This window comes from Lampris incognitus, chromosome 1 (assembly GCF_029633865.1).
Source record: "Lampris incognitus isolate fLamInc1 chromosome 1, fLamInc1.hap2, whole genome shotgun sequence".
Classification (NCBI taxonomy): Eukaryota; Metazoa; Chordata; class Actinopteri; order Lampriformes; family Lampridae; genus Lampris; species Lampris incognitus.
The window spans coordinates 2,195,180-2,210,493 of record NC_079211.1 but is presented as its reverse complement, the minus strand read 5'-3'; the positions used below and the strand labels follow the sequence as shown (position 1 = coordinate 2,210,493).

Sequence of the window (15,314 nt, the reverse complement as noted above, 5' to 3'; positions counted from 1 at the left end):
CTCAGGGCCTTCCCTCTGATATGTATGCATCGGCATGGACTATCGGCATTGTAGAATCTCTGTCGAGAATTTACTTTTTCTGTCTAGTTTTTGGCCACAATTCTATGCTACACTTTTAGATCCTGGTTGTTTTACCTATATATTTTAACAAGGTAAAAAAAATTTAGTCAACGGACCGTTGGATCTTAAGTTATTAGTAGTTTTAAGTTAGCTATCAGCTGAACATAGCTTACTGGACCACCTCGACTGCTGCCAGTTTAACTAGGTTTATTTTTAGCCTGGTGGCTTGGCTAGCTGGTTGCTTTTATTGAGTATTTTAAGCTTTTTGCACTTATATGCCAATTTTTCTTGCTAATTGCCTGACAACAAACATGGTCGTGTGTGTGGATCGCTGTCCTACCTTTGTACAATTGAAGACTGACATTACCCAACTGAAGGCTGAACTCAGGGAGAAGGACAAGTTAATCCTTGACCTATCATCTGAGGCCACAGCGCAGTCTAAACACCCCTCTCTCCTGGGCAATCAGAGGGGTGTCAGCCCATCCTACCCCCCAGACCATACAGCGTTGACCCAGGACAATGATACCACTATTCTGTGGTCTGGAGGTGAAGCGATCCACTCTACAGGCCTCTCTACCCTGAGGGAGGACTGGTGGCTCAGTCTTGGAGCAAAACCTAAGACCCAAGTTTGCTCAACACCATCCATCCCAGAGCCTTGGGTCCAGATTAAGAACAGTAAACACCGCCAGGGTAAACACTGCCTCCAGCCACTCTCACATGAGGCTTTCCAACTTGGAAATAAACTTGAAGTTTTGTAAAATCTGACCTCCCCAACTCCCCCAGTACATCCTGATCCGGCTGGCTGTCCTCCCTCGGCTGCTCCCCCTGACCTTCCAGCAAATGGATTTGACATTCTGGACAACAAAGACTTCCCTCCACTGACCAGTGCATCGCATCCAGGAGCAGAATGCTCACCACCGGCCACTGCTCAGCACCGGCTACTGCTCCCCACCCCAGATCCCAAAAAGAAACCTCATCCATTCGACGTAGGTTGTTGAAGGAGGCAGTATCCAAACACTCTACCAGCTCTAAACGGGCCACTCGTGGCATCCCCCCTGGTACTGTGTCCCCTGAGACTGGCTGGGAGCCCCCATCCACCAGTGTATGATGGTTGGGTGCGCTCTTCGACTGCATCCATTCCACAGCCACCTTCTGTTCTGATGTGGTTGATTCTACCATCAGGGATGTCAGGCCCAACAGGGCTGCAACACACTGCTTTGCAGGTGCCAAGGTAAATAATAATAATAATAAACTTTATTTTTATAGCACCTTTCATACATAAAATGCAGCTCAAAGTGCTTTATATTAAAAACAGGGGAAACAAAAAAACTCAACAACAATACAGATAAAATAAGTTAAAAGTAATAAAACACAGACCTAGGCAAAAAAACATAAAACAAGGCAAGAAATAAAACCACAGTACAAGATAAAAAATAAGAATAAAAAGAAATATAAAGTGGAATTAATTAAAAGCAAGAGCATAAAAATGGGTAAATGACATTCTGGTAGAACTTCCTAGTCTGCTATCCTAATATACCTCCATTGAGAAAGTTGTATTCACGTTGGCACAAATGAAATTCCACGGCAGCAGTCGGAGTTTATAAAATCGGATTTCATGCGTCTTTTTAACCTTCTAAAACTTGTTTTTATCTCTGGCCCTCTTCCCCACTTTCGGCCGTGCCGTTAGTCGTTTGAGCAGACTTTTGCAGCCTCACACCTGGCTTCAGTTGCAGTGCTCTCGTTTCCAGTTTGGTTTTATTGACAATTTTAATCTGCTCTGGGGGCGCTCTTCTATTTTTAAACGCGATGGACTCCATCCAAATCCAGCAGGCTCATGAATGCTGGCTGCAGATGTGTTTTATTCCATTGTCTCCAACTCTTGTGTGGGCAACATTTGGCACCTGTACACAGGTGCGGACAGTTCTGTCACTAATTGACGTCCACAGGAGCAGAGTGCTTTCAATTTTGGTTCCACGGTAAACCATACCTATACAAGTCCTTTGATGAGTCCAATCCATCATACTAATGACTGTCCCTGTCCCTGTAACATACAGGGATCTAAACAATTTATTACTAGTTTGGACTTCAATTATCAGTCCCCCACAAAGCCATGCACCTCGGACAATAAAAATGGCTTTATTAAATATCAGGTCGCAAACTAATAAGTCAACGTTGTACTGGACCGTTGTGGTGAAGAGGGAGCTGAGCCAGAAGGCAAAGCTCTCCATTTACCAGTCAATCTTCGTTCCAACCCTCACCTATGGTCATGAGCTTTGGGTAGTGACTGAAAGGGTGAGACCGCGGATACAAGCGGCTGAAATGAGTTTCCTCCGTAGGGTGTCTGGGCTCAGCCTTAGAGATAGGGTGAGGAGCTCGGACATCCGGAGGGAGCTCGGAGTAGAGCCGCTGCTCCTTCACGTCGAAAGGAGCCAGTTGAGGTGGTTCGGGCATCTGATTAGGATGCCCCCTGGGCGCCTTCCTTTGGAGGTTTTCCAGGCACGGCCAATTGGGAGGAGACCGTGGGGTAGACCCAGAACTCACTGGAGGGACTACATGTCCAATCTGGCCTGGGAACAGGAGGAGCTGGAGGGTGTTGCTGGGGAGTGGGACGGCTGGAGTGCCCTACTTAGCTTGCTGCCACCGCGACCCGACCCCGGAGAAGCGGCTGAAGATGAATGAATGAATGAATGAATGAATGAATGAATGAATAACTAATAAGTCTTATTACTTATTAGTTTTATTAGCTGATAATTATCAGTTAATAATTATTAATTAGTTGATAATTAGTTAATTGGTTAATAATTAGACAGTCAATTAATAATTAATCATTATTAGTTAATACTTAACTATTACTTAATAATTAGTTATTAGTCTTATTAGTTAATAATTAGTTAATAAGATCTTATTCTAGCTGTAGCCGTCTTATTCTATTTACTTACTTGTCTTATTTACTTATTCTAGCTGTAGCTGTTTTTCACCTAGTGTGTCCTTAAATACTTCTTGTTGCCTAGCTGTTTTGACTTAGTTATCCTTTTAGCTTATAAATATATTCCTTGGTAACTTGCTGTTTGCAGTTTTAATAGTTTTGTGTGAGGTTTGATAGAGTTTTACATAAGTGTCCAGTTTCTGGGCAATAAGCCTATTTTCAGTGTACCTCTTTGGCCAATTGGGTGTTAAGTGGCCAGGGTGTGGCCTGCACTCATGACAGACAATTAGCAATAAGTGTTCTTTAAATCACTGCTGCTACTTGGAAGCACCAGCTTCCAAGTGTCAGGCAAACAAGCCTAGGTTGAAGGAAGGCTAGAGTGAACAAAGGCAAGCGCAACTTTTTAAAGCCAAGACCTCGACAAGCACGGACTGCTCTTTTTAGGTTCGGTCAGTCATCTGTATTTTGTGTACCTAGTATAGACTATGTGTTTCCTTCACATTCCTGTCCTTTCCTCTTCGCGGGGCTGGCATAGACGTTGGGTCACTCCTAGGCGCTGTGACCCTACCAATCTCATCTATCCCACTCTCTCCACTCACGGTGAGCAAGTGGTGATGGTAGGGCTCTGGAATTGCCAGTCTGCGGTGCCTAAAGCTGAGTTTATCTCAGGCTACACATCCTTGCTCTCCCTCATTTTTCTTGCTCTAACTGAGACTTGGATCATGCCCCCTTGGTGAGTTTCTGGAGGAGCTTGACACACTTGTCTCGCACTTCCCTGTTGATGACTCTGCACTTATCCTTCTCGGTGACTTCAACATCCACACTAACAAGCTAGATCCTCTTCTCTCTTTCCTGTCCTCCTTTGACCTTCACCTCTGACCCTCTCCTCCTACCTACAAGTCTGGCAACCAGCTGGACCTTATCTTTACTAGACACTGTCCTATTTTCAGTCTCTCTGTTACTCCCCTCCAGCTCTCTGACCACTATTTCATGTCCTACTCTCTCTCTCCCTCTCTTCAGCCCCTTCCCCTACCCACATGGTTTCCACCCGTAGACACCTCCCCTCTCTCTCCGCCACTGATCTTTCTTCCTCTGTTACCTCTATCCCCCCTACTGATCTTCTTCTCTCTCCTACCCCCTGACACTGCTACTGATCTTCTTCTCTCTACCCTCTCCTCTTCTCTGGACAATCTCTGTCCCCTCACCTCCAGGCCTGCACGCCCAACTCCACCTGCCCCTTGGCTGACTGACTCAGTACGTACCGACAGACGGAGCCTGAGAGTGGCAGAGCGCAAATGGAGAAAAGGTAAACTCCCAGAGGACCTTCTCAACTTCCAATCTCTTCTTTCCACTTTCTCCTCCTCCCTTTCTGCTGCTATGGCTGCCTTCTATCGCTCTAAAATCCTATCCTCTGCCTCTAATCCTAAGAAACTCTTTGAAACCTTCTCTACACTTCTTCAATCCCCACCTCCTCCTCCTACTTCCTCCCTTCTCCCTGATGACTTCGCTAACTTCTTTGACAAGAAGGTAAACGACATCAGATCCTCCTTTTCTCACCACCCGGTTAGTGCTGCTTGCACTATCCCACCCTCTGCACCCTCCTCCACCCTGCACCTCGCTCCCCTCTCCCCCAATGAGGTTCTAAACCTCATCACATCCAGTTGCCCCACCACATGCTCCCTTGACCCGGCCCCCTCCCCTCTTCTTCAGTCTATAGCACCTGAACTCCTTCCCTATCTAAACCACCCCATCAACACCTCCCTCCAGGCAGGATGCTTTCCATCTGCCTTCAAGACTACTAGAATCACCCCCCTTCTCAAGAAACCATCACTTAACCCCTCTGACGTCAAAAACTACAGACCAGTTTCCCTTCTACCCTTTCTATCCAAAACTTTCGAATGTGCTGTCTTTAACCAACTTTCTTTGTACCTCCACCAGAACAACCTCCTGGACCCCAACCAGTCTGGGTTCAGGGTGGGTCATTCGACAGAGACGGCCCTCCTTGCAGTGACAGAATCACTGCACTCTGCGAGAGCAAACTCTCTCTCCTCTGTCCTGATACTCCTGGACCTGTCAGCTGTGTTCGACACAGTGACCCACCAGATCCTCCTCTCTACCCTCGAGGGGCTGGGTGTCACAGGCTCTGCACTCTCAATGTTTGCAACCTACCTGACGGGTCGCTCTACCAGGTGACATGGAGGGGATCTGTGTTGGAGCCTCGCAGACAGACTACAGGCGTTCTACAGGGTTCGGTTCTGGGTCCTATCCTTTTCTCCTTGTACACGACATCCCTGGGTTCTGTTATTCGCTCGCATGACTTCTCTTACCATGTTATGCTGATGACACCCAGCTGATCTTGTCCTTTCCTCCCTCTGACACACAAGTAGAGACACGCATTTCTGCGTGCTTGACTGACATCTTGGAGTGGATGGCGACACACCACCTGAAGCTCAATCTGGACAAGACAGAGCTGATTTTCCTCCCCGGGAAAGGTTGCCTGCACCGAGACCTGGCCATCACCATTGACAACACCGTGGTGACGCCAAATTGGACTGTGAGGAATCTGGGTGTGATCCTGGACGACCAACTGTCGTTTGCTGCAAACGTTGCATCAGTTGCTCGCTCCTGCAGATTTCTCCTCTATAACATCAGGAGGATTCGTCCATTCCTCACTGACGAGATGGCACAGGTGGTCACCCAGGCTCTGGTCATCTCCCGGCTGGACTATGGCAACTCGCTCCTTGCTGGCGCCCCAGCGTCGGCAATCAGACCTCTGGAGCTTGTTCAGAAAGCTGCATCTCGTCTGGTGTTCAACTGCCCTAAGTTCTCCCACACAACTCCCCTTCTCATGTCCCTACACTGGCTCCCAGTAGCTGCTCGCATCCAGTTTAAGACTCTGGTGCTAGCCTACAGGGCAGTGAAAGGAACAGCTCCTTCCTATCTCCAGGCCATGGTCAAGCCCTACACCACCGCCCGACCACTTCGCTCTGCTGCCTCAGGATGCCTGGTTGCCCCGTCGCTCAGACGCCCTTGCTTCCGATCGACCCAGTCTTTTCTGTCCTGGCCCCACAGTGGGGGAATGAACTCTCCACTGATGTCAGGACAGCGGAGTCGCTGCCCATCTTCGGCGCAGGTTGAAAAGTCACCTCTTTAAGAATTACTACCCTGTTACTTGTTCTTAGCACTTATTGTATTCACTCATTTAAGAAAAAAAATCTCTTTCTTGCACTTTTACTTTAGCACTGGCTTTGCTCTTAAATGCTTGTTTAGATGTAATTATGACCTCTGATGACTAGTAGTTCTCCTGATTTCCTACGTTATATGATGCACTTATTGTAAGTCGCTTTGGATAAAGGCATCGGCTAAATGACTGTAATGTAATGTAAAGTCATTTTTAGTTTATGATCTTATAAGTACCCATAATCTGGACTTCACCCTACTGACCGAGACCTGGCTGGATAGAAATGGAGCAGTCGCGCTCATTAAGACTGCACCTCCTGGCTTCAAATTCATCCATACCGCCAGATTTGATAAGAGAGGTGCTGGAATATTCGCTGTCTTCTCTGATTCCTATACGTAGCTGCAAGGAGATCCCCCTCGGGGAACTCACATCTTTTGAATACCTTGCTTTTACCATACATTGTATTGCTACGATTTTAATAATTACTGTCTATCGGCCACCAAAATCTAAACATGGCTTTCTTGATGAATTTTCGGAGCTACTGTCTGTGGTTTCCACTGATTATATTGTTTCATCATCTCAGGGGATTTTAATGTTCATGCTGACAATCAAATAGACCCCGACGCTATAAACGTAGTTAGCTTACTGGAGGTATTTGCTCTCACTCACCATATTTCTGGACCCACCCACAATAAGGGGCACACTGTGGACTTAGTCATATCAAAAGTACTTAATATTACTTGTCATAGATGTTGCTATTTCAAATCACTGTTGTATATGTTTTGATGTGTCATATGCAAATGTCACTATGCTGTTATGATATTTGGCAGCACAGTCATGTGTGAACAGACTGTAGAGTAAGGGATTAAGGCAACAGTCCTGTGGTGCTCCTGAGTTGAGAGCTATGGTAGATGAGTAGCCTGTACCTGCGTGGAGAACTATGGTAGATGAGTAGCCTGTGCCTGTGTGGAGAACTATGGTAGATGAGTAGCCTGTACCTGTGTGGAGAACTATGGTAGATGCATAGCCTGTGCCTGTGTGGAGAACTATGGTAGATGAGTAGCCTGTGCCTGTGTGGAGAACTATGGTAGATGAGTAGCCTGTGCCTGTGTGGAGAACTATGGTAGATGAGTAGCCTGTACCTGTGTGGAGAACTATGGTAGACAAGTAGCCTGTACTTGTGTGGAGAACTATGGTAGATGAGTAGCCTGTACCTGTGTGGAGAACTATGGTAGATGAGTAGCCTGTACCTGTGTGGAGAACTATGGTAGATGCATAGCCTGTACCTGTGTGGAGAACTATGGTAGATGCATAGCCTGTGCCTGTGTGGAGAACTATGGTAGATGAGTAGCCTGTACCTGTGTGGAGAACTATAGTAGATGAGTAGCCTGTACCTGTGTGGAGAACTATGGTAGATGAGTAGCCTGTACCTGTGTGGAGAACTATAGTAGATGAGTAGCCTGTGCCTGTGTGGAGAACTATGGTAGATGAGTAGCCTGTACCTGTGTGGAGAACTATGGTAGATGCATAGCCTGTACCTGTGTGGAGAACTATGGTAGATGAGAAGCCTGTACCTGTGTGGAGAACTATAGTAGATGAGTAGCCTGTGCCTGTGTGGAGAACTATGGTAGATGAGTAGCCTGTACCTGTGTGGAGAACTATGGTAGATGCATAGCCTGTACCTGTGTGGAGAACTATGGTAGATGAGAAGCCTGTACCTGTGTGGAGAACTATAGTAGATGAGTAGCCTGTACCTGTGTGGAGAACTATGGTAGATGAGTAGCCTGTACCTGTGTGGAGAACTATGGTAGACAAGTAGCCTGTACTTGTGTGGAGAACTATGGTAGATGAGTAGCCTGTACCTGTGTGGAGAACTATGGTAGACAAGTAGCCTGTACTTGTGTGGAGAACTATGGTAGATGAGTAGCCTGTACCTGTGTGGAGAACTATGGTAGACGAGTAGCCTGTACTTGTGTGGAGAACTATGGTAGATGAGTAGCCTGTACCTGCGCGGAGAACTATGGTAGACGAGTAGCCTGTACCTGTGTGGAGAACTATAGTAGATGAGTAGCCTTTACCTGCGTGGAGAACTATGGTAGATGAGTAGCCTGTACCTGAGTGGAGAACTATGGTAGATGAGTAGCCTGTACCTGTGTGGAGAACTATGGTAGATGAGTAGCCTGTGCCTGTGTGGAGAACTATGGTAGATGCATAGCCTGTACCTGTGTGGAGAACTATGGTAGACAAGTAGCCTGTACCTGTGTGGAGAACTATGGTAGATGAGTAGCCTGTTCCTGTGTGGAGAAATATGGTAGATGCATAGCCTGTAATTGTGTGGAGAACTATGGTAGACGAGTAGCCTGTACCTGTGTGGAGAACTATAGTAGATGAGTAGCCTGTACCTGTGTGGAGAACTATGGTAGATGAGTAGCCTGTACCTGTGTGGAGAACTATGGTAGACAAGTAGCCTGTACTTGTGTGGAGAACTATGGTAGATGAGTAGCCTGTACCTGTGTGGAGAACTATGGTAGACAAGTAGCCTGTACTTGTGTGGAGAACTATGGTAGATGAGTAGCCTGTACCTGTGTGGAGAACTATGGTAGACGAGTAGCCTGTACTTGTGTGGAGAACTATGGTAGATGAGTAGCCTGTACCTGCGCGGAGAACTATGGTAGACGAGTAGCCTGTACCTGTGTGGAGAACTATAGTAGATGAGTAGCCTTTACCTGCGTGGAGAACTATGGTAGATGAGTAGCCTGTACCTGAGTGGAGAACTATGGTAGATGAGTAGCCTGTACCTGTGTGGAGAACTATGGTAGATGAGTAGCCTGTGCCTGTGTGGAGAACTATGGTAGATGCATAGCCTGTACCTGTGTGGAGAACTATGGTAGACAAGTAGCCTGTACCTGTGTGGAGAACTATGGTAGATGAGTAGCCTGTTCCTGTGTGGAGAAATATGGTAGATGCATAGCCTGTAATTGTGTGGAGAACTATGGTAGACGAGTAGCCTGTACCTGTGTGGAGAACTATGGTAGATGAGTAGCCTGTTCCTGTGTGGAGAACTATGGTAGACAAGTAACCTGTACCTGTGTGGAGAACTATGGTAGATGAGTAGCCTGTTCCTGTGTGGAGAACTATGGTAGATGAGAAGCCTGTACCTGTGTGGAGAACTATGGTAGACAAGTAGCCTGTTCCTGTGTGGAGAAATATGGTAGATGAGAAGCCTGTTCCTGTGTGGAGAACTATGGTAGATGAATAGTTGGTACCTGTGTGGAGAACTATGGTAGATGCATAGCCTGTACCTGTGTGGAGAACTATGGTAGATGAGTAGCCTGTTCCTGTGTGGAGAACTATGGTAGATGAGTAGCCTGTACCTGTGTGGAGAACTATGGTAGACAAGTAGCCTGTTCCTGTGTGGAGAAATATGGTAGATGAGAAGCCTGTTCCTGTGTGGAGAACTATGGTAGATGAATAGTTGGTACCTGCTCTCGCTGTCTGAGGTCTGCCTGTCAGAAAGTCAAATGACCACCTACAGATAGAATTACAAAGACCCAGGACTCTAAGGTTTAACACCAATTTAGATGGTACACTGGTATTAAATGTAGAGCTATAGTCAATAAACAACATTCTGACATAGGTGTTTTTCCTTTAACACAGTATGCAGAGCCAATGACACAGCATCCTCCACACATCAGTATATACCGAACATCATACGTATACTGGTACGCTCTGTCATGTACATCTACCTCAGGCATGTATGTAAGTAAGTAACCTGCTAACATCTATTTCAGTATCTCTGATATATTGTCTGTACCACTGCACCTTATCACCTCTTATTTCACCTGTATAAGTCAGTCCTTGTGTATATATGTGAAGATTGTTGTGTTGTGGTATTGTTACTCTATGTTAAGTTCACTGAGAGAGCCACGAAACAGGAACAGGAGTCACATTCCATGTATGTGCAAACCTACATGGCCAATAAACAGGATTCTGATTTGGTCCCCGGGTGCCGCAGCTGCTTTACAGTCTACTTGTCATTCACTTGTCAATCTACATGTAATATTAAATATTCACATGTGACTAGGCAAGTACACCTGAGTCCTGTGTTTGCAGTTATATCTGCAAATAAGTTTGATGGTTTTCTTGTGGCTGGCTGGAGTTTACCACATGGGACAACTCGCCCTAAGACACCTCTGTTACCCTGATGCAGTAAACTCCACCCATCTGGACTAGGTTCACTTTAAAACAAAGTTGTATCTGACAAAATATCATCCCATTTAACATAAATCAGACCTGAGTTGATGTCCAGAATAACAGCAGATACATTCCACACGTAATCACCATCTCCCTCCATCTAACCAACATCACATATACAGTGGTCTGACGGTTAGACTCCAATCATGGCATCAATGCAGCCCAGCTCATCTGAGTTAATCACAGTAACCTCCATGAACTGCAGAACGTCACACAGATATTTGGGAACAACACGGCTGCATTCAGGACATGTTCTATAACAGGTGATGTTTTCCAGTCTGTCCTGCACCCAGCAGCCCCAGCTGGAGCTAGAACACTCCTGATGACGGTCACGGGTCTCAAACCGCCCGCCGTGCTGAATGTGACGACTTGTTTTGGTTCGAGGTGATGTGTGTGTGTGTGTGTGTGTGTGTGTGTGTGTGTGTGTGTGTGTGTGTGTGTGTGTGTGTGTGTGTGTGTGTGTGTGTGTGTGTGTGTGTGTGTGTTGGACATAGCTGAGTATGGAAACTAGGGCAGGGTGGGGGAGGGGTGGCATGACTCTGTTCTATAAATACACATGAGGGGAGAAAAGCAGTCAGAGGACTGTCTTGGTTTAATGTTGCCATACACCTTCTGGATTCATATGCTGATACCAAACCCATAAGACATAAATAATAGTACCAGTAAAATCTGAGCATCTTAATGACATAAACTCATTAGATAACAACTCAGTTGTTCACTCACGGTAAACACATAGAGGGTGTGGGGAGGCAGTCAATCTAATTTCACTAGACAAATGAATGCATCTTGTATCAATATGTTCCATGTAGGAATCTCTGTACTTATGAACAGACCAACATGAGCAGCAACACTCTCTGGATTCGGTGACTACAAACATAGAATCTACCAGAGTACACACACTGTGTTTCTGTGCCATATGATGACATGCACACACAAGGCAAGTCATGCAGTAACTCACCCAGGTACCTCAGGGAGCCTGCTGTCAGTACGATCAGAGTTCTAGAGTCATATCAGAGTACTATCGGGGGAGTAGTACTGCAGTACTCACTGTGTTGTCCGTAGTCGTAGAACTCGGCGGATATCCGGGCCGCCTCCTTCCGATTTCCTCGGATGATGTAGAAATAAGCAAGCAGGTTCAGAGAGATTTTAATGAAGAGTTTAAAACAGAAGAGAGCCAGGATGCTCAGATAGACGTTGGACAGCTGAGCCGTGAAAGGCTTGCTGGACAATTCCTCTGCTGGCTCTTTCATTTCTCTCTCGCTTATTCTGGGGACACGATCACGCCACTGCAGCCGACTTCCACTTTACCCAGCGTCTGACTGACTGGCTGACCAACTGACTGAACTGAATGACTGGCTGGCTAACTGACTGACTGACTGACTGACTGTCTTTCTGACTAAGTGACTGTCTGTCTGTCTTACCATTGGCGGCGCCAGTGGATATTTATTGGGGGTGCTCAGTTGGAGCTTGACTATTAACCGGGGGTGCTACGGAACCGTGGATATACCAGTATACACACACATGACCAAACGCAACCACACGTGTTAACAGTGGCTGACACACACACCGAGCAATACAAAAGTACCACAGAATCACACTCAAGCTCAAAACAGCTGGCACACACACACACGCACGCACGCACGCACGCACGCACACACACACACACACACACACACACACAGAGTGGGTCAGCGACAGAGAGCTCATTCACCGCTGTTGGTCTAAAAACAGCGTATCAGACATCGATCCAGATCAAAACCAAAATTGTACAAATACGATATGAAACAACGATATAACACAACGCGACTGCTATTTCTCTCCAGCACCCCTAAACCGTAACAAACCAGTAGACACCTAGCATAACATACAGCTCCAGGTATATAACAAACCAGTAGACACCTAGCATAACATAAATCTCCAGGTATATAACAAACCAGTAGACACCTAGCATAACATACATCTCCAGGTATATAACAAACCAGTAGACACCTAGCATAACATACATCTCCAGGTATATAACAAACCATTAGACACCTAGCATAACATACAGCTCCAGGTATATAACAAACCAGTAGACACCTAGCATAACATACATCTCCAGGTATATAACAAACTGTTGGAGACCTAGCATAACATACATCTCCAGGTATATAACAAACCATTAGACACCTAGCATAACATACATCTCCAGGTATATAACAAACCAGTAGACACCTAGCATCACATACATCTCCAGGTATATAACAAACCAGTAGACACCTAGCATAACATACATCTCCAGGTATATAACAAACCAGTAGACACCTAGCATCACATACATCTCCAGGTATATAACAAACCAGTAGACACCAAACATAACATACATCTCCAGGTATATAACAAACTGTTAGACACCTAGCATAACATACATCTCCAGATATATAACAAACCAGTAGACACCTAGCATAACATACATCTCCAGGTATATAACAAACTGTTAGACACCTAGCATAACATACATCTCCAGGTATATAACAAACCAGTAGACACCTAGCATAACATACATCTCCAGGTATATAACAAACTGTTAGACACCTAGCATAACATACATCTCCAGGTATATAACAAACCATTAGACACCTAGCATAACATACATCTCCAGGTATATAACAAACCAGTAGACACCTAGCATAACATACATCTCCAGGTATATAACAAACTGTTAGACACCTAGCATAACTTACATCTCCAGATATATAACAAACTGTTAGACACCTAGCATAACATACATCTCCAGATATATAACAAACCATTAGACACCTAGCATAACATACATCTCCAGGTATATAACAAACCAGTAGACACCTAGCATAACATACATCTCCAGGTATATAACAAACTGTTAGACACCTAGCATAACATACATCTCCAGGTATATAACAAACTGTTAGACACCTAGCATAACATACATCTCCAGGTATATAACAAACCATTAGACACCTAGCATAACATACATCTCCAGGTATATAACAAACCAGTAGACACCTAGCATAACATACATCTCCAGGTATATAACAAACTGTTAGACACCTAGCATAACTTACATCTCCAGATATATAACAAACTGTTAGACACCTAGCATAACATACATCTCCAGGTATATAACAAACCATTAGACACCTAGCATAACATACATCTCCAGATATATAACAAACTGTTAGACACCTAGCATAACATACATCTCCAGATATATAACAAACCATTAGACACCTAGCATAACATACATCTCCAGGTATATAACAAACCAGTAGACACCTAGCATAACATACATCTCCAGGTATATAACAAACTGTTAGACACCTAGCATAACATACATCTCCAGATATATAACAAACTGTTAGACACCTAGCATAACATACATCTCCAGGTATATAACAAACTGTTAGACACCTAGCATAACATACATCTCCAGGTATATGACGGTGCTGCCGACTCCCTAGCAAGCAATGAGTGCACAGCTCATAGAATAAAGAATAACTTCCATCCATCCATTATCCAAACCGATAATCCTGCTCTCAGGGTCGTGGGGATGCTGGATGCTGGATGCTGGGCGGTAGGCGGGGGGACACCCTGGACAGGCCGCCAGGCCATCACAGATAAAGAATAACTTACAGAATATAAATAAAGAATAATGGTGGAGCATGAGAATAATTATTATATGCCAATACTTGGCTCAGTAATACAGCACCAACAGTCACTCACCACTAGACGTCTTCACAGAAGAACAAGGCGTCTGTTACTTTGATTATTGGCAAAGGCATCTATGATTTCATCAGTGTCCAAATATTTTGTGCTCGTGGTGTTTATGGCCAAAAATGCCAGGTTATTGTTCCGGGTGTCCCCACTGCTGTTCCTCAGGCACATGTTTAAACGCCGGGGGCAAGAGAAACTCCGCTCGCAGCTTGCTGATGACACGGGAAGTGTTAGTGGTATACAAATCAGTTTATACCAGTCCATAAAGGCATGCTTGTTCTGGCTCACACGTGACAGGGACTCCATGGTGCTGTTAATGGTGTGTCCTTGATCTTCTTTTCTTTGCAGCAGCCGGCAGAGCTGGTGTAACTCTGCAGCCAAGTTCTCTTCATCGATTCTATAATCCCGGGACATTGGCGCTATAGACTGCTTGTTAAGAAAAGATGTGTGTTTAGGGCTCAGGGCTGTCACACCCATCAGCACACCATTTGCTTCCTGTTGAAAAGCGTCTCTTCATTCCCTTAAGAGTCTGCCAATAACAGGATAGAACCAGAGCTTTCGCATGTCATCCATGGTGTCATGCCTTCTCTCTGTTGGCGCAGATCAGCGCTGCACTGCCTGATACCTGCAGGGAGATCGGCGCTGCACTGCCTGGTACCTCCAGGGAGATCGGCGCTGCACTGCCTGATACCTCCAGGGAGATCGGCGCTGCACTGCCTGGTACCTCCAGGGAGATCGGCGCTGCACTGCCTGGTACCTCCAGGGAGATCGGCGCTGCACTGCCTGGTACCTCTAGGGAGATCGGCGCTGCACTGCCTGGTACCTCCAGGGAGATCGGCGCTGCACTGCCTGGTACCTCCAGGGAGATCGGCGCTGCACTGCCTGATACCTCCAGGGAGATCGGCGCTGCACTGCCTGGTACCTCCAGGGAGATCGGCGCTGCACTGCCTGGTACCTGCAGGGAGATCGGCGCTGCACTGCCTGATACCTGAGTATGTTTGATACTGTTCAGTAGGGAGTCTCAGACCTGTCACCCCTAAAGAATAAAAATGACGAGTCTTTTTTGTGTGCGCGCACATGCAGTTTTTTTTGTTTGCGTGCGTGCCGAAAGTACACGCTGAAAAAAAGACATCACACAGTACATTGTGAAAAAACCCTTAT

At 45.8% G+C, this 15,314-nt stretch overlaps 1 protein-coding gene across 3 annotated transcripts in view; it reads right to left on the bottom strand.

Moving 5' to 3' along the window:
* Positions 1 to 15,314, bottom strand: part of asb5a (ankyrin repeat and SOCS box containing 5a) — a 36,945-nt gene that overhangs the window by 18,153 nt on the left and 3,478 nt on the right. For 2 of the 3 annotated variants that reach the window (XM_056290101.1, XM_056290108.1), the window contains exon 2: positions 11,470 to 11,765. In XM_056290101.1, the coding sequence (XP_056146076.1) occupies positions 11,470 to 11,671 (202 nt within the window). In that variant the 5' untranslated portion in view covers positions 11,672 to 11,765. Of the gene's footprint in view, positions 1 to 10,460; positions 10,547 to 11,469; positions 11,766 to 15,314 lie in introns of those variants that run through there. The other variant, XM_056290114.1, reaches the window with a different exon arrangement.